Genomic DNA, 24,140 nt, shown 5'->3' with positions numbered 1-24,140 from the left:
GCTCCATGAGATACACATGCATGCCAAATATCAAGTTGCTATCTTCAATATTGCAAAAGAATTGAAAATGTTAAAGTTGGGGCAAACAAACAAACATACAAACAAACCAACAGACAGGGCAAAAACAATATGTCCCCCACTATAGTGGTGGGGGACATAAAAAGGAAATTTTGGCAATTTGGAATACAATCACCTAATGACAAAACAGAACTTTAACAAAACTATTATTTATATTTTATTTTACATTTCATGTCTGAGAAGCTGACAACACATCAAAATCAAGGAAGTTTTCACCTTTAGAAAGCCTTATGTGTGCAGGAAAAAGTTACATGTACACATTAACTCACACCCAAGAGGAGACATGGCTGTCATGATATCATGGCTGTTTATAACTGATTTCAATATCTTGATAATGAGCATTTTATTGCAAAACTCACTTTCTTTCCCGCTGACTGAACTAACCTGACCTAACCTCACTAACCAAGACAAAGATGACAAAACCAATGAGCCTATTCATATTCATAAAGGAAATTCTGATGCAAGCAGGCAATAATAACAAATTAATATTGTTTTATATCAATGAAGTATATACCTTTTATCATATCTTCATCTAGCTGCAGAAAACCCCCCTTGAGCGCTTCACTTATTCGGTTTTGTGCTGCAAACAAGCAAACAAATTAATGACATATTTGAATCGCGTAACCGGCTTGACAGCAAAAGCTTTCACAAGCATTCTAACTTCATGGCAATGTTCAATAAAAGATATCTTGCTGTAAAATAAGAGCAAAACATGCAAGTGATAAAACAAGTAATTGCTCTGATTAACCAGATCTTACTTAAAAAAACTATGCTTCATCAGATATGAACTCAGTAGTATTGCTATAGTCAAATATGAACTCAGTAGTATTGCTAGTCAGATATGAACTCAGTAATATTGCTCTAGTCAGATATGACCTCAGTAGTATTGCTATAGTAAGACATGAACTCAGTAGTATTGCTATAGTCAGATATGAACTAAGTAGTATTGCTGTAGTCAGATATGAACTCAGTAGTATAACTATAGTCAGATATGAACTAAGTAGTATTGCTATAGTCAGATATGAACTCAGTAGTATTACTATAGTCAGATATGAACTCAGTATGGCTCTAGTCAGATATGAACTCAGGTGTATTGCTATAGTCAGATATGAACTCAGTAGTATTGCTATAGTCAGATATGAACTCAGTAGTTTTGCCATAGTCAAGATATGAACTCAGTAGTATTGCTATAGTCAGATATGAACTCAGTAGTATTGCTATAGTCAGATATGAATGTTTTGCTATTGTCAGATATGAACTCAGAAGTATTGCTATAGTCAGATATGAACTCAGTAGTATTGTTATAGTCAGATATGAACTCAGTAGTATTGCTATAGTCAGATATGAACTCAGTAGTATTGCTAATGTCAGATATGAACTCAGTAGAATTGCTATAGTCAGATTGAACTCAGTAGTATTGCTATAGTCAGATATGAACTCAGTAGTATTGCTATAGTCAGATATGAACTCAGTAGTATTGCTATAGACAGACATGAACTCAGTAATATTGCTATAGTCAAGATATAAACTAAGTACTATTGCTATACATGTAGTCAGATATGAACTCAGTAGTATTGCCATAGTAAGATATGATCTCAGTACTATTGCTATAGTCAGATATGAACTCAGTAGTATTGCGATAGTCAGATATGAACTCAGTAGTATTGTGATATTCAGAAATGAACAATGTGTTGGTCTCTACAGAAAGCTGTTCTACAACTGTTTGATGGCAATGTCTTGTAAAAACATGTGTCAAATGTCTACAATGTGTGAGGACTTCAATTCAAGCAGGCACAGTTATAAATGTTACAGTGTATCCTTAATTACTATTACAGTTGCAATTGACATTAGCCAACTCTTAATCTTGTTCAAACTAGTAACATTGCTTTAATAAAGGTTTTTAGAAACAATTGATTTTTCTTTTTTGTGTGCACAAGTTTGAATGTACAACTAGAATTTAAAAGTCACCTTTTTTAATCTCCAAGGCCCTGTTTAAACAAACATCATACATTGTACAACAAATTAAAGTTACCACTGAACTTTTTGCTCACAACAAAATGACATTTATGATTTAAATGATCCTATAATAAAGGGCATGAGAAAGATTGAAAGAAAATGAATAGAATGTACTGAAATTTACAAATCATAAGAGCTTTTTGCTTAGTGATATACCTCTTAAAACATCACATTAATTTATTTCAGAGGGTCCTTGAGAAAACTGGCCTAAATGCATGAGCCTAAAGTGTTGTAACAGATTAGCCTATGCAGTCCACAGAGGTCAATCTGGGATGACACTTGGTATAGACAGGAAAATGTCCTCCCTGATTTCGCCTGTGAACTGCACATTGTACACTGTGAAAATACAGCATGGCTCCTTTGTTTGATGTTCGATAAGAACAGGCAGAGGCGAAGTTATGTAGCGTGTAAAACTATTGCATCTGAGTCAATAAATTGAGTCGCGTTCTGAGAAAACTGGGCTTAATGCATGTGTGTAAAGTGTCGCCCCAGATTAGCCTGTGCTGTCTGCACAGGCTAATCAGGGACGACACTTTCCGCTTTTATTGTTTTTTTAGTTTCAAGGAAGTCCCTCCTTACCGAAAAATCAAGTTTAGACGAAGTCGTCCCTGATTAGCCTGTGTGGACTGCACAGGCTAATCTGGGATGACACTTTATGCACATGCATTATGCCCAGTTTTCTCAGAACACGACTAAATTAAATGCTCAACAGAAACCTTGTTTTTTCTCTCTCTGCCTTGTACTAGCAGTAAAGGACACACACATCATCAGTAACATAGACCATGCAACACAGAACAGGTCTTATCACTCTACCAGGAGCCACCATACAGACACATTATAAGTAATATCTTAAACGTCAAACAAATGTATCCATGAACTTGTTATTGCAGGTTAATAAGGCATTGTGAGTTGTGCCTGTTAGCATGCATGCAATTGCGTGCAGTACATTGTGAACACGCAAGGTTTCATTGACGGTGAATTGCATGCAGTACATTGTGGACACTCAAGGTTTCATTGACTGTGAAGAGACTACTGATTAATTAATTTGCTTTTGCATATCACAGCTTTACAAAAAGTTGACAGAACAAGACCATATGCAAACATAATCTTATCATTTTTTCCGGATCCTTCACAGGTGACTCACCATAAGCAGGTTGTGTGATGATTTTCTTGTGAAGGTTCATACTGGCATAGTGTGCAACCTTGGCACCTGAAATAGAACAGCAAGCCCTCTGTATGACTCTTAGCTGTGCCCTATGATCAATATACACCTCAACACCAATGTCAGTACATTCCTCATTAACATTCCTTTCTACACTAATTAATACTAAGGAATGGAAAGATGACAATAGAAACCCACAGTTTATAATTACCAAGGACATGTATTTTTTGAACACCAGTAAAACTTTATGCCAAAACTTTTAGTGTTTTATTTATTTTAGTTTACTTCAATCATTTAAAGGTGCCCTTAATTCTCTGATTAATGCTTATTTTAAAATATGTTTTAAGTTTTACAAAAATCTGCTGAACCCTGAAACTGAACAAGAAATGTGTTTGTCAGAAACACTATGTCCTCTTCTGCGCCGCTTTTTTGAATTATTATTTTTTGACCCTTGACCTTGAAGGATGACCTTGACCTTTCACCACTCAAAATGTGCGGCTCCATGAGATACACATGCATGCAAAATATCAAGTTGGTATCTTCAATATTGCCAAAGTATTCATAAAATGAGCGATTTTGGCCATATATACTTGACCTCTGACCTTGAAGGATGACCTTGACCTTTCACCACTCAAAATGTGCGGCTCCATGAGATACACATGCATGCCAAATATCAAATTGGTATCTTTAGTATTGCCAAAGTATTCATAAAATGAGCGATTTTGGCCACATATATTTGACCTCTGACCTTAAAGGATGACCTTGACCTTTCACCACTCAAAATGTGCGGCTCCATGAGATACACATGCATGCCAAATATCAAGTTGCTATCTTCAATATTGCAAAAGTATTCATAAAATGAGCGATTTTGGCCACATATATTTGACCTCTGACCTTGAAGGATGACCTTGACCTTTCACCACTCAAAATGTGCAGCTCCATGAGATACACATGCATGAATGAATATTGAAAATGTTATTGCAAATGTTAAAGTTGGAGCAAACAGACCTACTGACCAACGTACCGACCAACAGACAGGGCAAAAACAATGTCCCCCACTATAGTGGGTGGGGGACATAATAAAAAATATAAAAACAACAACAAGATGGCCACCAGACGACCAACCACATAAACCTGGACAGTGTTACCATAAATCATATTTCAGCGTTAAGTCATTAGATTATTACTGACAGTTGGGCCATAGTGGCACTTAAGCGCTGACCTGTGTTCACAGAAGCAAATTGTTTGAGACTTAACTAGGGGATCTAATTTTTTACCATCCTTGACCCAGATTCAAACATGGCCTTCATATAGTAAAGATAAACATCCTGACCACGAAGCAGAAAGATTGAGTCATAAATGTGGCCACTAGAGTGGTAACAAGATTTTACCTGGTGACCCAGTATGCGGACACACATGACCTTGATTCAATCTTATCCTAGATATTGTCAAGATAAACATTCTGTGCTCAGGTAAAAAAAATTGTGAAATTTTTCCCTTTAAAAATAAACATGAGACACTTTAAACAAGAGGGCCAAGATGGCCCTAGTTTGCTCACCTGAGAGGAGTCGGTTCATTCAATCTTTACCAAATGTCAAACTTGACCTAGATATTGTCCAGACAAACATCCTGGTCAAGTTTCATCGTTATTTCATCTGTGAGTCATGATCAATATACCTATGAAGTTTCATGATCCTAGGCGTAAGCATTCTTGAGTTATCATCCAGAAACCACCATGACCTTGACAGCCATTGTGTGAATATGTTATTTGGCACTGTGACCTTGACCTTTGACCTAGTGACCTGATAATCAATAGGGGTCATCTGCTAGTCATGATCAATATACCTATGAAGTTTCATGAACCTAGGAATAAGCGTTCTTGAGTTATCATACAGAAACCATTTTACTATTTCAGGTCACCGTGACCTTGACCTTTGACCTAGTGACCTGAAAATCAATAGGAGTCATCTGCGAGTCATGATCATTGTACCTATGAAGTTTCATGATCCTAGGCATAAGCGTTCTTGAGTTATCATCCAGAGACCATTTTACTATTTCATGTCACCCCGACCTTGACCTTTGACCTAGTGACCTGAAAATCATAAGGGGCCATCTTCGAGTCATTATCAATGTACCTATGAAGTTTCATGATCCTAGGCATAAGCGCTCTTGAGTTATCATCCGAAAACCATTTTTCTATTTCGGGTCACCGTGACCTTGACCTTTGACCTAGTGACCTGAAAATCAATAGGGGTCATCTACGAGTCATGATCAATGTACCTATGAAGTTTCATGATCCTAGGCCATTCTTGAGTTATCATCCGGAAACCATTTTACTGCTTTGGGTCACCGTGACTTTGACCTTTGACATAGTGACCTGAAAATCGGTAGGGGTCATCTGCGAGCCATGATCAATGTATCTATGAAGTTTCATGATCCTAGGCATAAGTGTCTTTGAGTTATCATCCGGAAACCATTTTACTATTTCGGGTCATCGTGACCTTGACCTTTGACCTAGTGACCTAAAAATCAATAGGAGTCATCTGCGAGTCATGATCAATGTACCTATGAAGTTTCATGATCCTTGGCATAAGCGCTCTTGAATTATCATCCAGAAACCATCTGGTGGACGGATGGACCGAAATGAGCAAAACAATATACCCCCTCTTCTTCGAAAGGGGGGGGGGGCATAATGAGAAAACTGCCCCCCTCCCAGCAGCCATGTTATTCAACTTACCGGAACCAATTTTGAACTCAACTCCCGTTTCAAGGAAACAAATGTTCTGAGCAAATTTCATGAAAATTGGGCCAAAAATGTGACTTCTACTGTGTTCATATGTTTTCACTATATAAATATTGAGAAAAATGCCCCGCCCACTGGCAGCCATGTTTTTTCACCAATCCCGACCATTTTCATACTCGTCCGAGATATCAATAAAACCAATGTTTTGACCAACTTTCATGATGATTGGGCAAAAATTGTGACTTCTAGAGTGTTTACAAGGTTTCTCTATAGCCAAATAGGGAAAACTGCCACTATATACATATAGAGAAAAATGCGCCGCCCACTGGCGGCCATGTTTTTTCACCAATCTCGACCATTTTCAAACTTGTCCGAGACATCAATTGAACCAATTTTTTGACCAACTTTCATGATGATTGGGCAAAAATTGTGACTTCTAGAGTGTTTACAAGGTTTCTCTATAGCCAAATAAGGAAAACTGCCCCGCCCACTGGTGGCCATGTTTTTCAACGGATCGGAACCACTTTTGAACTCAACCAAGATATCATTAAGACAAACATTTTGACAAAGTTACATGAATATTGAACATAAAATGTAACTTCTACAGTGTTTACAAGTTTTTATTTTTTTTTACCTAGTGACCTAGTTTTTGACCCGGCACAACCCAGTTTCGAACTTGGCCGAGATTTCATTGGGACAAAGCTTCTGACCAAGTTTCATGAAGATAGGACAAGAAATGTGGCCTCTAGAGTGTTTACCAGCAAATGTTTATGGACGGACGGACATACGACGGACAAAGACCGGTCAGAAAAGCTCACCTGAGCAATCAGGTGAGCTAAAAACCATTTGCCACAAAAAAAATCTGCATTAAGTTTTTCTCCAGATTGTGCACAGGCTAATCCGGGAAGACACATATTGCTTTATGGAATTTTTGTTTAAAATGAAATTTCTTTAAAACAAAAATCCTGTCAAGGCAGAAAGTGTTGTCCCTGATAAGCGTGCGCAGACTGCAGGGATCAAGCAACTGGGCAATTTGGGTGATTATATCGCCGTGGCTTCCCTTTAATCGCACGGATCAAAAGCACCAGCGATATCACTTCACCCTAAAATCTGGCAATTATCATATCCGCAGCGCTATGTAAGTGGCTTCTGTTTATTACCGAATACACGCCAAAGTCAATCAACTGACCGAATCGACGAAACTCTGCCCAATGGCGTAGTTAATTACCTATTGAAAATTGATAAGCAACCATTCACAGCACTCGTCATTCGGGTATTTGGCAGGAATCTCTTGACCAAGCAGAGTGAAATCACTGAAGCGTGTAAGTGTTACAAATGGTGTTTTTACTGCTGTTGTCAAGTTTTATGGGGGTTATAATCGAATGAACGGCGCCTTTATGATAGTGAGCAATAAATAAAGTAACACTGTGACAAACTCTCACCACGATAAAAAATTATAACGATTATTAGGGCCGCTATTTCTTTACCATTTAATCAATAGTGACTGTCAATACCATGGGCCAGACAAAAGCATTTAACAAAACAATTTCTCCACAAAAACACATGAAATCTTGTTTCAACAGGAATTTGTGAGCATTTCTGTTAAATAGTTTCATTATTATAATATTTTGGGAAAGGTAAAGTTTGATTATGAAACCAACAATTTCGGAAATAAAAAGTATACCATTCACTAGTTGTACTATATTTCATATATGTTAAAAATTCGGACATTTTAAGATAGGGACATTTATGTGTTGGTTTTTTGTTGATAGTTTATAGAACTATGTTTTATGATATTTCAGGCAACTAGAATGGATGGTGGCAATTATCTGGGCCTTTCTGTCAAGAAATATGCGTGAAAAACATTCATTTATTTGAGCCTAGAAATCATCCACCACTTACAGAAAACGTTTTAACAACAGAAGCTGTCAAAGCTGATGTATATCATGTCCAAATGACCAAATATAACTGTTTAACAATATGAAGTGAGATGCTTTATTTTCTGATGTTTTCTTGTTCCCTTTCAAATGATGTAAATTGGTGTGATTCTATGTTTAAAATTAAAAAGTTAATTTTTAAACATTTATGCAGCATACTGTTACATTGATGTTAACATTATTATATTATTTTGGTTATCTGTGTTGTTTATCAAGATGAAAAAAAGTTATTTTAATACAAATAAAGCTTATTAAGACTTATGAAGGTATGACTTATGAAGGTACTTATAGTTTTTTATGTATTACCATACTTTTTCAAGTGATAATACAATCAATGACATTAATGTAATGTAGTAAGGTTTCTTTCAATAATTGTCCTAAATGATTGTTCATATTAATAAGGTTGGAATAACAGCCAGTTTTCACACTGAGAAAAAGTGGCAACAACTTTTTTTGGGCCAGTGAAACCCCTGGGTCATGGTTCACATTGGTCCATTGGTGATCGCAAAAGATCCACTTCTCCCTAAACCTGCCTCACTTCTCCCTCTCCAGAGCTGAGGGAGAAGTGACTTCTCCCAAAAATTGGAGTCTAGCTTGATCCCTGGACTGCACAGGCTAATCTGAGACAATACCAAGATGCATTAAAAAAATTCTTAGCGTGGCTCTAATAAATGTATAACATCAACTTTAAACGATAATGAACTGGACATAAATTATCTTAAAAGCACTTCCAATAGAAGTGATCAGCCCGCATACACATTGTAGGTCCAATAACTTGTATTAAAACACAATTGCTATATAATACTTTTGCGAATAAATGTGTGAATTTTTTATTCATAGTCAAAACTTTCCATAAAATGTTTCCAAAAACAGCTAAAACCTAGTTAATGAAAACCTGCACTTTGCAATGATAATTTTTGGCATAAATCAGTCAAATCATGTGTTTGGGTTGTTTATCTTTTTAGAAAGCTAAGTATATTAAATAATCATGAGTAATAATGAAATGTAACTTGCAACTAGCGGGGCTTTCATTTCACTATTGTAATTATCAAAATTGGAAGTTTGAACTTACTGGCCTCTGATTTTGGAAGTTTTGATTTGATATGCTTGACAATATAATTCGGCACAAACATATTCAATACAATTTTCACATAATTCATTTTAGACGTTTTGAATAGCTATAACAGTCTAATTTTCATGTAGGGTTAATTTCCAGACCAATTGTATACTGAGAATTATTATTCTAACAAATGTGTGTAGTTTTATATGAAAAGCTTTGAAATCCTCTCAAATGTTGGATATGGCATGTCGTAAGCTTTCTGAAGTCTTAATACTTTGATGATTGCTAAATTGTTGACTGTAATTTTTTAAGTACTGAGGCAAAATGTTTGAAGTACATAACTCCCATATATCTGTTATATCAGCTCTGAACTCAACAAAATAGTGTTGATCTCGCGTCGGAATGAAAAGCATCTTACCACTGACCACATTTAACCCTCTGCATGCTGGGTAATTTGTCATCTGCTAAAATGTTGTCTGCTGAATTTCTCAAATTAGCATTTTCTTCAATTTTTTTTTCAAAGAATACTATCAGAATAGCAAACAGTTTGGATCCTCATGAGACGCCACGTTTTGTGGCGTCTCATCTGGATCCAAACTGTTTGCAAAGGCCTTCAAAATTCGGTTTCAGCACTGAAAGAGTTAAGAAACTGAGCCAGACACAAATAAACAATCTACGCCATCAGAATATGTACCATTGTTCTTTGCATTGAAGATTTGTCTAGACCAGTAATCATGGATAATGAGGGCAGCAAGATCTTAGGATAGAGCACTGACTTCAAGTCATGCAAGTACGTTGATGCACCTATTGATCACGCTAGTACTACATCAATAACTAATCATTATTTATGCAGGTTTAATGTTAATTGTCACTGAAGCCTATGTAAGTTTCAAGTACTGCACCTACATTTAATATGTATGACTTGTACATGTATATATTAAGCTCTGATATATAATATATATATATATATATATATATATATATATATATATACATGTACATTTAAGGACAATAATATAACCCATGTCAGTTGAAAATGGATCTTATGCCATACGCAGCCAGCATACATGTTCAAATGTACATGTAGCACCAGAACAGCCTTATCTGACATGTAAATTGTACAGGATACTTTTTTGCTTTTTAGGTAATTTTGTGAAACCACAAAACCTTGTGTAACTTTATAGCGGACAGGGTAGCTCCTGACCAGACTGAGCAAATGCACAGGCTGATATGGAGCTACCCTGGCTGCATCTGGCCTAAGACCTGTTCTCGCACGACAGGGTTTATAGTTAATAGATTCAGAAGGTTCTAAATGATATTCATGGGACTTGGACCCAAGGCTTCAATACACTAGCTGTCAGCAAGCTGACTACCTGTGGCTTTACGTTAGGTGTTAAAGCTTTAACTAGTATGTCCAGTATACAGTGCAGTCTATGTGTGTTAAAATCAGTACAATGCCTTGTTAAAATCAATACAATGTCCTGTTAACAATGCTGTAAACATGAAATAAATCAAATTAATGCTGTGAATGCAAAACATGTTTCCAAAAAGTTACAGACAAATCTTACTGCCAAAAAAATCAAGAAACTATTAAGAGCAAGAGAAGAGGGAGAAGACAGATGTACATGTAGTATTACTGAAATATGATGTTAATCAAATAAAATCTACAGTTGTATGAATCAACATATGTTGAAATTAAATAGTACCCGACCTCATCCAAGAATGCAGATCCTTTATAATATAAAATTCCCTTTCTTTTATGAGCGCAATATAAAAAATTACAATTTACTTATTACGACAATAATATCATGAATATTATAAGAAAACAAAATATGTATAACAAATGTACATGTAATGAAAAAAAATCAAAATACTTTCTTTGCCATCTCTGCCTTTTCAGACAGTGTAAAAGTCTATTATCATTAATGTATGAGACCAGTAAACTATGTTAATGTGTCAAACATTTAAGTTTCCTTAAAGTATTTAAAACACACAATTTAGCAAATCACAAATTGTGACACACTGATTTTAAATATTAAAACGAAATCCAGTACACACCATGAGAATGATTGATAAATGACAAAAATGTTCTCACTTGTATTTGTATGAAAGTTTGGCAGATCATTAGAAATATCAATACATTTCTACCTAATTGTATATTGAAAAAACACAAACACATAAACATGTGAACACTTACGGTATGTTTGTTAAAAATACACTACACAAATGTAAATGTAAGAAACTAAATATATTCGCAGATTTGCAGTGTTCCCAAAAAGATATTTTGGGGAGTATTAACCCCCATTTTTTGACAAATAATACCTTATTTAAAGCAAAAGCCCCATACAAATTAAATGTTTGCTAATTGCCTTTCAGATTGGGGGCACACAAGGTTTCAGGTCTGTTTTTGCCCCCTTCTAGTTAATGAAAAAGCAGTGGGAACACTGACTGGTTATAGAATTATAACAGGTGCACATGTATGAATACATTCTAATGGATCTCTCCCAGGACCTTAATACATACCGCCTGTGTACATCCCATCTTTAGGACGGGTGCTTTCTAAAATGATGTAAAAATTGAGCCTTATCTCAAAAACACAGCCTTTAAAACATGAACTGATTTGTCTAAACTTCTGAGGCATATACTGGCATCAAACCACATGGCACAGGTCAGAGCATATACCATAACTACTCTATTCAGACACTAGAAAATTATTTATTTTATCTACGCTAAAATGTGTTTAAAGACACAACAAGATGTGTTTGTGACACACTATGTCCCCGTATATGACGTTTGACCTTGAAGGATGACCTTGACATTGACCCTTCACCACTCAAAATGTGCAGCTCCATAAGATACACATGCATGTCAAATATAAAATTGCTAGCTTCAATATTGCAGAAGTGACATTACATGAGCAATTTTGACCAATATATTTGACCTTGAAGGATGACCTTGACCTTTCACCACTCAAAATGTGCAGCACCATGAGATACACATGCATGCCAAATATCAAGTTGCTATCTTCAATATTGCAAAAGTACTCATCAAATGAGCAATTTTGGCCACATATATTTGACCTCTGACCTTGAAGGATGACCTTGACCGTGAACCACTCAAAATGTGCAGCTCCATGAGATACACATGCATGCCAAATATCAAGTTGCTATCTTGAATATTGAAATATTGCAAAAGTGTACATTAAATGAGCGATTTTGACCCATATATTTGACCTTTGACCTTGAAGGATGACCTTGACCTTTTACCACTCAAAATGTGCAGCTCCATGAGATACATATGCATGCCAAATATCAAGGTATCTTTAATATTGCAAAAGTTATTGCAAATGTTAAAGTTGGCGCAAACCAACAGACCAACAGACAGGGCAAAAACAATATGTCCCCAACTACTATTGTAGGGGACATAAAAATATTCAATGTGTCCAAAAATTTTGAGGAACCCTGACAATATCCCTATTTAATTTACTTTCCTTTCTCTAATGACACATGCCTCAGTGAATTATATAAGACAAACATTTAGATATGTTTGCAGTTAATTTTTTATCATTACATATATTTGAGTCCTGTTCTGACAAAACTGGGCTTAATGCATTTGCGTAAAGTGTCGTCCCAGATTAGCCTGTGCAGTCCGCACAGGCTAATCAGGGACGACACTTTCCGCTTTTATGGTTTTTTTAGTTTCAAGGAAGTCCCTCCTTACCGAAAATCAAGTTTAGGCGGAAAGTGTCGTCCCTGATTAGCCTGTGCGGACTGCACAGGCTAATCTGGGACTACACTTAACGCACATGCATTAAACCCAGTTTTGTCAGAACATGACTCATATATTTGATTTTATTCTATGGAAATGTACTCTAAGGCTCAGCATGGCCAAGGCTATTATTTTCCCACAAAGATAAGCATTAGATATAGGAATGTAGTATAGACCTTTTATTATTGAAATGAAACTAAAACAACATGTGTAATTACTTTGTTAAATGCTTGTTGTTCTTGGAACACTTCAAATATTTAATAACTCAATAACTAAAATAATTATAAAACAAAACACTAATTTTGAATAGAAACATGCACCAGATAATCATAATTGGAACTATTTACATTCAACTGTTGTTCCTGAAATTGTTTTGGTTTTTAATGTGAGTAAATTATGCAAAACATAATGGTTCCTTACTATTATCATTTCAACTGGATGATCACATTAAGCTTTCATGTGAAACCATTGTCTTTCACTGGTGTAAGTGTTTATTTATCCTAATTACGCAAATGAAATGGTCCGCTGACTTTTCGCACTCATCTGCCAAATGTAATGTTCGTAAAAACAAACTGTTCAATAGAGAATTTAAAGTCAATACTTTAAGGCGAAAATCTGGGTGTCCCTAAAGTAAGTTAATTAAGCTTTCAGGAAATACAAGGCACCACACAATGAATATTTTTGAAGGTTGTCCAGAGTGTCTGAAAATTGACAATAACTATGGTAGGTATACATTTAATATAAAAAAAATGGATGCCCCATTGTATCATGCATTCCAATCTGCGATTACATATGTGGTAAAAACACACAGAAGCTATTGTTTAAGAATATACAAACTTACCCCCATGACCATCAAATACTCCAAAAAACATGGCGTCTTTGTCGCCTGGTAGTGTGAGCAGCTGAGTGTGAGCATCTTCCATGTCTTACCAGCAGTTAAGGTTCATTTATGATAACAGGGGTTAAAAGTTTTTTAGGGTTTTACTCCTGTTGATTTTGACAAGTAGAATGCAACAAACGATCTACATGCAAATGGGTGCAACCCCCTGCAGCACAAACCCAATTCCTTGTTGCCTAGATGTTGCGACTGACACAATTCCTAGAGAAAATTCTGCATACAAGTTTAACTATAACAAGAGCTGTGTTTGTGTAAACACAATGCCCCCTACTGCGCTTTGAAGCCCCACGGCATGCGCTATTTTAGAAACAAGGTTATATTTTAATTTTTAAGGTCACAGTGACCTTGACCTTTGACCTAGTGACCTCAAACCATGTTTGATTGTAGATCTCAATAAGATGCATGCACATATGAAGTTTAAAGAATATAGACCCAAGAGTTTTCATTTTATGAGCAAGGTTAAAGTTTTGGGGCACACACATACATGTTCAATGACAGACAGAAAGACAGACAGACAGGCAAAAAACAATATACCCCCAGATCATTCGATCCTGGGGCATAAAAAGCACAGTGAAACATTCACTTGTGAACTATCGTTCCCACCACTGTCCACATTTCAATTATTTGATTCAAGCACAAGGATACTGATTCTCCATCCCTGCATGCAGGAAGCTCCAACCCTGACTGCGGCATTTTGACAGCTGGTTGTTTCCTTTGTGGTCACTGGTTCTGAGAGTGTTTGACCCATACCTCATGGGATGTGGTTTCTGGATGCAGAATTATATCTCAACCTCTTTTTAACCTCATTTGAATATTTGTATTCCTGAAATAACTGAAAAGACAACATATGAAAATCAATTATGACAACAATATAAAGGACTCTGTTAAACCAAGCTTTTTTTCCTTCTATAATAGTGGTTACAGATGGCCATTTCACAATTTTGACATGTAGCATTTCACAAATCTAACACAGTAGCAATAGCATACACAAACTGGCATTTAGACTTTTTAGGCTTCAAACTATGGCAGAAATTTCATTGCTAAAGATTTAATGGTAAATGGTGATGAAATACCGCACAAAATATATAGCTGCAGTTTTTCCTTTGGGTTAAATACATGTACAGTAAAACTGTGATAACTCGAGGAAGCACGGGACCGACATCGATGCTCGAGTAATCGCAGGTTATGAGTAATCCATGGTATTATTTTTTTTCACTGTCTCGGTTGATAATGATAACTTCTGACCACAAACGCTATATTTACATGTAAGACGGTGCTAGAGAAAAAACGCTTTGTAAAAATCGCTTAAGGTTACAGTATAATAAACAAAACAATTAAGATGATCGTAAATTCATTTAGTTATTTCAACATACACACAAAACATAAATATAATCAGAAAAATCTCATCAATATTCACTGTACAGGTAGCATAATTATTTTAAAAAGCACACAAGGTACGTACATGCGAATGAAAAAAAAAACCACACTGAAACATACTCACTGCACACATTGCATTTTATGTACATTAGTCAGACTTGTGTTGCGCAAATTTAATGATTGAAGATTGTAGCAACCCATTAGCTTCCCGGAACTGATGGCGGAAGACGTTTCGCGATAATTATCGATTGCTGGTAATTATTTAATTATCATTAAAACTGTGTAGCTTTGATCTGCTTCTCAAAGGATGACAATTTGCAGTGTTTCTCAAACTGCAACTAACTTCACACCTAATCGAGCGTCGTTTGTCTGCTTGATTGCGCTGTTTTCACAACTAGAATATTTGTAGCACCGACCAGACGAGAAAGGGTCCTCGAATAATTGCCAGTTAATTAGGTGTGAAATGCCTTTCAGGGACCGGCACACGACCTCGAGTTATCGAAAATCGCATGTTTGAGTTATCGCGGGTATTTTTATATAGACATTAAAGGAAAATGCTTGGGACTTTCTTTAATGCTCGAGTAATCGCCAGTTTTCGAGAAATCGCTAGCTCGAGTTATTGCAATTCTACTGTATATTGAAACATTTTCAATTTGTTAAGTTTGGAATATCTTGGCATTTTCAACTGCATAAATGTAGACATTTTCTGGAAAAGTTTACGTTTTTGAAACTAGGATTTGTTTGATTTTTCTGCAAGCACACAGTAAGTTGTTTTGATTTGGACAGAATAATATTATTTTTGTGTTTATTTATGACATGAACAGTTAATTATGCTCATATAACCATTTAAATTGCTGTCTTAATTTCAGGCTGCAAGTTTACATAATAAAGCCTTTCCTAGTTGCAACTCCCGGAGACATGGAGGGTCATTAGCTGGGAGTTGGAGTATTGCAACTAACTCAGCAACTGAATAAATTTGATCACAAAGTCATTAGAACTGTAATGAAATAAACTCACACCCAGCAGTCTTGTTGATGGACTAGCTCTTTATCAACGTGGTTAGAGTGTCAGACTATCACTTTGGAGACCCGGGTTTAATGAAACTTTAATCCCTCATTGCAGTATAGGAATTTTCACTTTAATGGCAACGAGGCAAACACAAACTGTTAATATGCAATTGGGTAAGTAATGGTTTCAGGGCCATGTGGTTGTCGCTTGTGTAGTGCTGCTTTTGTACTAGACATTTCTAGGCCTTGAAACATTAAGATGGGTATGAATGTAGTGAAATAAGCTCACATGAACAGCCTTGTTGTTGTGCTAGCTCTTTATGGAAGAGGTTTTTATGATGAAATTTGGAACAGTTTTAATACTAGAAAATGGTTATCGACTTAAATCTCCAATTGCAGAGGATTTTCCACCTTATTTAGAACAATGTCTAGACTAGTCCATATAAACGCACTCCCAGAGCCTTTTATAAATTTTGCTATGGCTGCTCTGGGAGTACATTACATGCACCTATTCATACTGACAATCGCAGTTCTGCGCACAGATTTTGTGCGCTTCACTATAAACAGATGTTGTCTGTAAGGAAGGAAGGAAAGTGATGAATAAACTTCAAAAACACATTAAATTTACCTGAATGGCAGCCTACAGATGTTATCCTTTGCATGCAACCTAAAAAACACGACGATGTTTCAACACACTATTCTTGCTGACATTTTCATTTTGAAATTTGGAACAGTTTAAATATTCAACATCGTTATTGACTTATCACAATATGCAAAAGATTGGTGTTCTGCGACCTAACCAATAGCCTCACTTTTTGTCTGCAACATTATGATAGTTTCCAAATATGGTTGGATAGAGTGTATGAAAGAATAATAAAATTAATAAAAGCAATTATTTCTTGCTTTAATGGTACCATTTGCATGAGTTTGTGCTTTAGACATTGATACGTTTTTGCAGTATCAGTGTTCTTTAGCATTTTCAGTGGTGATAAAATTGTGCACCTTTGGACAAAAGACAGCGCTTTGCGACTCTCAACAAGGCCATCCTTAAAAATTCATTTGTTTGGCATAACCCGACCAACCCACTAAAATCGGCCCAACTGAATTTTTTTTGTTACTTTCCAAAAAAAATTTTTTTGCTCGCCGAAAATTCTTTCCGCTAAATTTTTCCTTTCCGCTGTTTATCCTTTCCGGTTATTTGCGTCATTTAATTGAATGCTCTTTCAAGGATATCTAGAATAGCAATGAACAAAACACGTACCCGTATTTATTTGAGTCGCATATTGATTTGACATACATTGTATGCATATGCGATTAATTAGACTTTAAATGCAATTAAACCGCTCCTGTTTTCCTCGTATCCTTTTAATTAAAATACGCTGCTGTCGTTCAGGATAGTTTGAGGGTAAAAAAACAAATTCATTAATTATCACCGTTCAATTTAATTCGGCAATTGGCAGAGATGTGTAATATTATCGCCATATAACCAATGATGTAATTATCACTCTTTAATTCAGATTGGTAAATATTCGGTAGAAAGATAAAAAGTGGTCAGCTTATAAATATTATTGCCTGGTATTGTCACGTTTTTGTTTCATTTGCTTATCTCTTTATACGACTTTGCGACCGGTCGCTATTTTGGAGGCAGACGGCAATATTTAATGTGTATTCAAATTATAAAACATCTGCGCATGAATGACCCAATATTATCCGATCTCACGTTTTATTTGACAACGTCATGTCATGTGTAAGTGAGCTCAATGCTGATTGGCCAGCTACCATGTGCACTTCAATAACAATAAGGTCAAGCGATGTCTAATCGGGTACAGACCAGGTTTCGTTAACTGTTCGAATTGCGCACACTTTCATTGAAACAAAGAGACAAATATAGAAAACCAGTCAGGATTAAAATGGCGGATGTTTTCAACGAAATTTTTCTAGATTTTCGCATTTTCTCAATTTAGATTTTTCTTGAGCCAAATTCTCAAAAATTTTCGCAAATGACTCAAATGTTAACGACAGAGCGAGCATTGCGAATGTGTTATTATTGGAATAAATGCTCGCATTGTCATTCGCCATTTGCGAAAGTATAGCGAATTTGGCTCTAGAAAAATATAATTAGCGAATATGCTTAAATCTCGTTAAATTTCATTGAAAACACCCTCCATTTTAATCCATAGTGGTTTTTTTTACTATTTTTCTCTTTGTTTTCATGAACGTTTTGAAGCGCATATGGTAACGGCCTATGGCAAAGTCGCATAAAAAATAAGCAAATGAAAAGAAGCGTAACACTCAATAAATTATTTTTAAGCTGATCACTTTACAAATTTCTACCGACTATCGATCTGAATTAAAGGATGATAATTAAATAATTTATAGTTACATGTCGAAGATGTTGCACCTTTCTGTTCTTGATTGAAATTAAAATGTAATAATTACTTTGTTTTTTACTCACAATCTATGCTATTATAAAGTAATATGTCAACCAAATAGTATATTAATGACGTATTTGCTAGGTTACTTGTTTTCATATTCTGTAGTCAGTATTTGCTAGGTTACTTGTTTTCATATTCTGTAGTCAAACGATATGCACATTTTATTTCATGTGCAAACGGCGTACAATTTTTCGGACTGTCGTTTTCGGATAAAGTATTTTTCATCGAATATTTTTCGATGTTCATTATAGAAAAAAATAGACTCATGTGCGGTGATACGGACAGTGCAGAAAAATCTTTACCAATTTCCTTTAATGAGGCAGAAGACTTGGAGCTTTTTTTGATAATTACCTTTCAGTTTGGTATATGTCGGAGTTCAATGTCAGAAAAAAAAATTGCTAAAAAAAATAAAATCCCTTCCTACTAGTCTCATTTATAAGACGCGCAAAGAATTTAGAGATACTTTTTATATGGGCTAAATTCTTTGGAACGTCTCATCGTTGAAGGACCTTTTTTGTGGTGTAAACCAGAAAGTTTAAATTTTCATCAATTTGCGTAAAATTGCAAAATAACATTACCAACTCATTCAGTTTTAATTCAGAAGTTCATTTTTACATCAAATATCGTCGATTCGAAGTTAGAAAGACATAAATTCTTCAGTTAAACTTCTGCTTAAATCGCAAAACAATCACTGACCTGTAGCCATGTCATGAAACTGATTTAAATATGAACCAATCAGAAGAAGGCATTACGGTGTAACGTGTACGCGTAATTTTATTTAACATGAGCTTTTAACACCGACTTTGACGTAACTAGATCTAGTATGCTAAACTTTGTCAATTTAATAAGCATATGTTCAAAACAGATATGGTGCAGTTTCTATTCACTGTTCTAAGTTTCAGGAAGTGTTTATGCATGTCTTTTTCGCACATCTGTCTGTGTTGTTTTATGTACTTACATTCTACGTTACAAAGGACGGTATACTGTACGATCTGTATCAATATTATTTATGAACAGTATAAAAATAAAAGATGTAATTTATTTCAGAACTTTTAAATTGTCAATTTAGAAAAAAAAACAATGCTAAATTAATCCAGAAAAGTATAACATCGGTTTACTATGTAACGCGCTGCACCACAACAGACGAACGCAAACTGTATTTTACGCTGTTTATTCTTCCACTTTAAACCAGATGCTTTACATCGAGGTTGTGTTATCGATTTATATCTACACAGCGAGCGAATCGAGAGATATTGAAAAATTGAATAGTGGTTGGATTTAAATTGCTCAGGCATGCAAAATTCAAAGTGTCATTACATAATTTTTACGGAACATTATCGAGAAATGAATTATCTACACAGGTATGTAAATATTATTGCAATCCGTTGTTATTGTCTTATATCGGGGCTTGAATGTTGCGCACAAACTCCTTGCGCAACAATATAGACAAAGAACAAAAAATTCCCACCACATAAGGCCACAATTAAAATATTGTTGGTTTGCCCTTTACCGACCCTAAATTTTACAGGTGGGTAGGTAGGTAGGAAAATTATTTTATTTTATTTGAGAAATTATATTTTTAATACACTAATAGTCTATGAATATTTAAAACACTTTTATTAAAGAACTGTTGCAGTGTACGAAGCCCTATGTAGCTTAACATTATCTTGTTTGCTGTTTCTTGCATATATTAATATCAAATGCATGCTTGTGTGTTATTACATCAAATATTTGTTCATTATATGATTTTAATTGCTCAAATGCATCTGTAATTATTTAACAGCCAGACAGCTTTTATTTTTAACTTAAACCTTTCCCTTAAATTGGGCTTAATTAGCATGCAACAAGCATTGAAGGAGTGTAGAAAGACAGCTTAAAGCCTTTAATGGAAAAATTCAGACGTGGCGAAAGACCATCACATTTTACAGGCCAGACTTGCCTACCAGGAGAAACAATTCACAGGCCTGTTGAAGTTTTTACAGGCCTCAATTTTAAGTGTTTGACCGGTTAGTGCATAGTCTCAGCATGGAAAAGTAAATTCATAAAAGGGCAAACTGAACATTATTATAAAGCATTATTTTTTCTTGAATGCTCTGAGCTTTTATGAGTACATACGTACAGCTCAGAGGGTCAATAGCTGGGAGTTGTATTATTGCAACTAACATAAGCATGAAAACTTGATTTGGGGAAATAAATTAAGGGTGTTAGTTTCAGTTTGTGGATATACTAACGCTTTAAACATATATACTTGAGTGTTGTCGATGTATTTAGCTAAGAGACATTAATAAATTAAATAAATTTACCTTTACATATCCATTTCACTAACATGCCATTACAGTAAACTGTTCAGTGTGGCAAACATAATAAAGCAGAATATGCACATGAATCTGATTAAACACAGATCCACTTGCATATAAATCAAATCATGTTTGTCTTTTATTTTGCATTTTCGAAAAAAAAAATCCTGTAACTGTTAGATGTATTTTTCTTTGCGAGTAGACTGCATTCCAATTTTCAAACACTTCATCACTTGTTCTGTGACATTCAGTTCATACATTTGCAAAAAAAAGAGAGTTTTATTTGTATCTAAAACCTATGCTCCATCGTAGAATGACACGCTCTTTTCATTAATCGATACTAATTATATGATGTCCGTCGTAAATTCGATAGTTATTTGTTCTCGCTGAGCATCGTTATTTCTTTTAATTGTCCGCCATCTTGGATCACGTTAACAACATGTGTACAACGAACGTAAAGTCGTATATGTCCGACTACTTTCGCGAACCAATGGTTAAGTATGATGTCGTTCGGCCATTTTCACGGAACACCGCCGATCGCGATGCTGGTTATAGACGCTTGCATTACTGTCTATTCTGGGGCGTATGAAATTCCAACCATCGGAGCGACCTAGATCGGTCAGGGGCGATAATAATAGCCAGGGATATAAATACGCGCATGAATAAATATTGCTTTCGGCTCTTTTATCATCGTCGAAAAAAAACGAAAATAAAAAAAATACGTTTTCAGAAATCGCAATAAAATTTTTTGGGTCGGGGGGTAAAAAGTGGGTCGGTCGGTAAAGGGCAAACAAACTCAATTTTAATTTAGGCCTAATTGGTCTTTCACCCTTTGTATGCTCCAAATATTACCCATATAAAAAGTAGGTTAATATTTAAGAGCGTCAAAAATTTGGACTACCTTCCTACCTACCCACCCAAATTTACCTGGGTCGGGTTATGCCAAACAAACAATTTTTTAAGGATGGCCCAACCCTTTGGGTTATAAAGCTGAGAGTTGAATTATTGCAACTAGAACAATGTGTCTCTGAGTGATGATATCAAACACATGACTGATTGTCAGCTTATTAACATATCTACATTTAACATAAACATTGATAAATATTGGAATTATATCTGATCAACGCGTTTCAAAACATCACACTTTAAGATCGGGCAAAGATCCAGTGAAAAACGAAACACAGCATTTGTAATGATGAATGTGCATTTACAAGCAGTCTGTTAATTGAATATCTATATGTGAATCACGTTGCAAATATTATCATATAAAGCTTACTTATATGCATATAGCATTACCTTTCTAAGACGGTTTAATTCACATAACAGCTGAATATTCTGGTGAAAGAAAATGTTTCGATGGTTACAGGAAGTAGACGGCGCTGTGGAACTTTCGGTTTAAAATGAAAATAAGTGTTATAATAATCGCAAACGAGGACACAGTATACGAATTGTATTTTTTAACAAAGTCCAATCTCCACACAGAGCTGTCGATCCTTGCGCTCACATACAATTTGATCCAGCTATGCTAGTTCCAGTCAAATCTCTGCGCGAAGGTTAAACAATGTCAAATTCAATCTCCATGCATAATTGTTGTTCGAGAGAAACGACATACAATGGTTGCGTCAAACTGTGCGCAGAATTCACCGACTAGTTTTGACCAGGGACCTCTACAAAGTTTGAACATGTCCCTGTTTGAACCATCGCAATCATTGCAAATCACGTGATAATGAACGAATACAAAATAATGTTGTTTTGTCTAATTATTACCAATACCGAATTTCATTTTTGACTGCAAATCATAACGTTAAAACCCCAGTCGTGGTGGTGGTGGTGATGTTGTTAGTGGTGTAGTAGAAGTAGTAGTAGTAGTAGTAGTAGTAGTAGTAGTAGTAGTAGTAGTAGTAGCAGTAGTAGTAGTAGTAAGTAGTGGTGGTGGTGGTGGTGGTGGTGGTGGTGGTGGTGGAGGTGGTGGTGGTGGTGGTGGTGGTGGTGGTGGTGGTGGTGGTGGTGGTGGCGGCGGCGGCGGCGGCGGCGGCGGTGGTGGTGGTGGCGGCGGTGGTGGCGGCGTTGGTGGTGGTGTCGGCGGCGGCGGCGGCGGTGGTGGTAGTTGTTGTAGTAGTTGAAGTGTAGAAGTTTGTGTTTTTCAAATTGTATGCGTTCCTTTCACGCCTGAGATTGTGTTTCATAATTTATAACTGAAACTCCGCCATAGACGGTCCTAAGCCAGTTTGCAAAAGGAGGAAGGTTGGGCGTGGGGCTAGCAACCCCACCCCGGAAAAAAGTACCCCGCTACAGAAACCGAAGCAACAGTAAATATAAACCAGCGCTCGATTCAGGAAGATGCCTCTGCAGAGAGACCTATGGCGCAGGCTGGTGAAAGCCTTATGGAAGCCAGCCTGCCGACACAACTTCTTTTGATGAAAGCAACAACAAAAGTAGGAACTTACAGGGCTCGAATTAAGCACTCGCAAACAGGCCATTTGCGAGTACATTTTAAAAAACACGTCTAAAATGCGAGTGCAACATTTAGATACTCGCCATTTTTTGCGAGTTGGGGAAAAAACAAACAAGGTGCTTAAAGATCTTGGATTAAATACAAGATTTGTTCGCCGATCGAAAGTCTTCCGACCAAGTACGAAAATAATTAAACCCCGTCTAGTTTCGATCTAAAAATAGATCTGAAAATTGGAATTACCCTAATTTGCATAATGTATTTCAGCGGTTACTTCCGTTCTAGCAGAAATAATTTTACGAAATATTTTTTAAAATATATTTACGCTCTGCACTGTATCTTTCTGCCGATATAGTTAGTAAAGAACATTGAAAATTATATTATTGCAATTGAAAGTATGTTATTCCCTTCTTAAGTGAAAATTGGCGATAGTTATTCAGTATGAAGTTTTTTTTAAAACGAAGCTCATTTCGTTAATTCCTCATTCTTATAAATAGACGGAACACGTTTAGCAGACGATTTAAAAACTCAAAAATGTCGTCTACTAAAAAAATAACTAGCTTTTTTGTGGCGAATTCCTCCGTCTCCTCTGTGGAAGACAAAAAAGCCGAGGCCGAACCAGATAAAAAGAAATGCCAAAACAGTTAAGAAATGGGAAGACGAGCTAAAAATAACTTTGAACACGGAGAGAGACCAAGACGGCAATGTGTGTAAGATGTTCTGCGATTCATCTGATTGGTCTCTACCCCCTCAGCAATGCTGAGTGTGAAAGATGCTTTTCTGTTATGAAAAGGATAAAAAGTGATTGGCGATGTTCACTAAGCACTGAAAGGATGGACCAATTAATGCGAATCTCTATCAGAGATAATGAGGGGTTCCAGCCACGCAGAGCTGTGAATAGGTGGTGGAT

At 35.9% G+C, this 24,140-nt stretch overlaps 1 protein-coding gene across 8 annotated transcripts in view; it reads right to left on the bottom strand.

The window, feature by feature from the left end:
• LOC127876439 (probable protein phosphatase 2C T23F11.1) overlaps window positions 1–24,140 on the bottom strand; it is a 64,792-nt gene that overhangs the window by 25,509 nt on the left and 15,143 nt on the right. For 4 of the 8 annotated variants that reach the window (XR_008047856.1, XR_008047855.1, XR_008047857.1 and 1 more), the window contains exons 1-7: window positions 22,075–22,470; window positions 16,675–16,713; window positions 14,308–14,494; window positions 13,606–13,689; window positions 11,520–11,555; window positions 3,239–3,304; window positions 593–658 (exon numbers count right to left, since the gene is read on the bottom strand). Coding sequence is in view for 5 of the 8 variants with exons in the window: in XM_052421722.1 (XP_052277682.1) it covers window positions 593–658; window positions 3,239–3,304; window positions 11,520–11,555; window positions 13,606–13,689; window positions 14,308–14,410 (355 nt within the window). In the remaining 3 variants the exon portion in view is untranslated. Of the gene's footprint in view, window positions 1–592; window positions 659–3,238; window positions 3,305–11,519; window positions 11,556–13,605; window positions 13,690–14,307; window positions 14,495–16,674; window positions 16,714–22,074; window positions 22,510–24,140 lie in introns of those variants that run through there. The other 4 variants (XM_052421726.1, XM_052421723.1, XM_052421727.1 and 1 more) reach the window with 4 other exon arrangements.

The sequence above is a fragment of the Dreissena polymorpha genome, chromosome 4 (assembly GCF_020536995.1).
Source record: "Dreissena polymorpha isolate Duluth1 chromosome 4, UMN_Dpol_1.0, whole genome shotgun sequence".
NCBI lineage: Eukaryota > Metazoa > Mollusca > Bivalvia > Myida > Dreissenidae > Dreissena > Dreissena polymorpha.
Note: the sequence above shows the minus strand (reverse complement) of the source record. Positions and strands in the feature narration are given on the sequence as shown.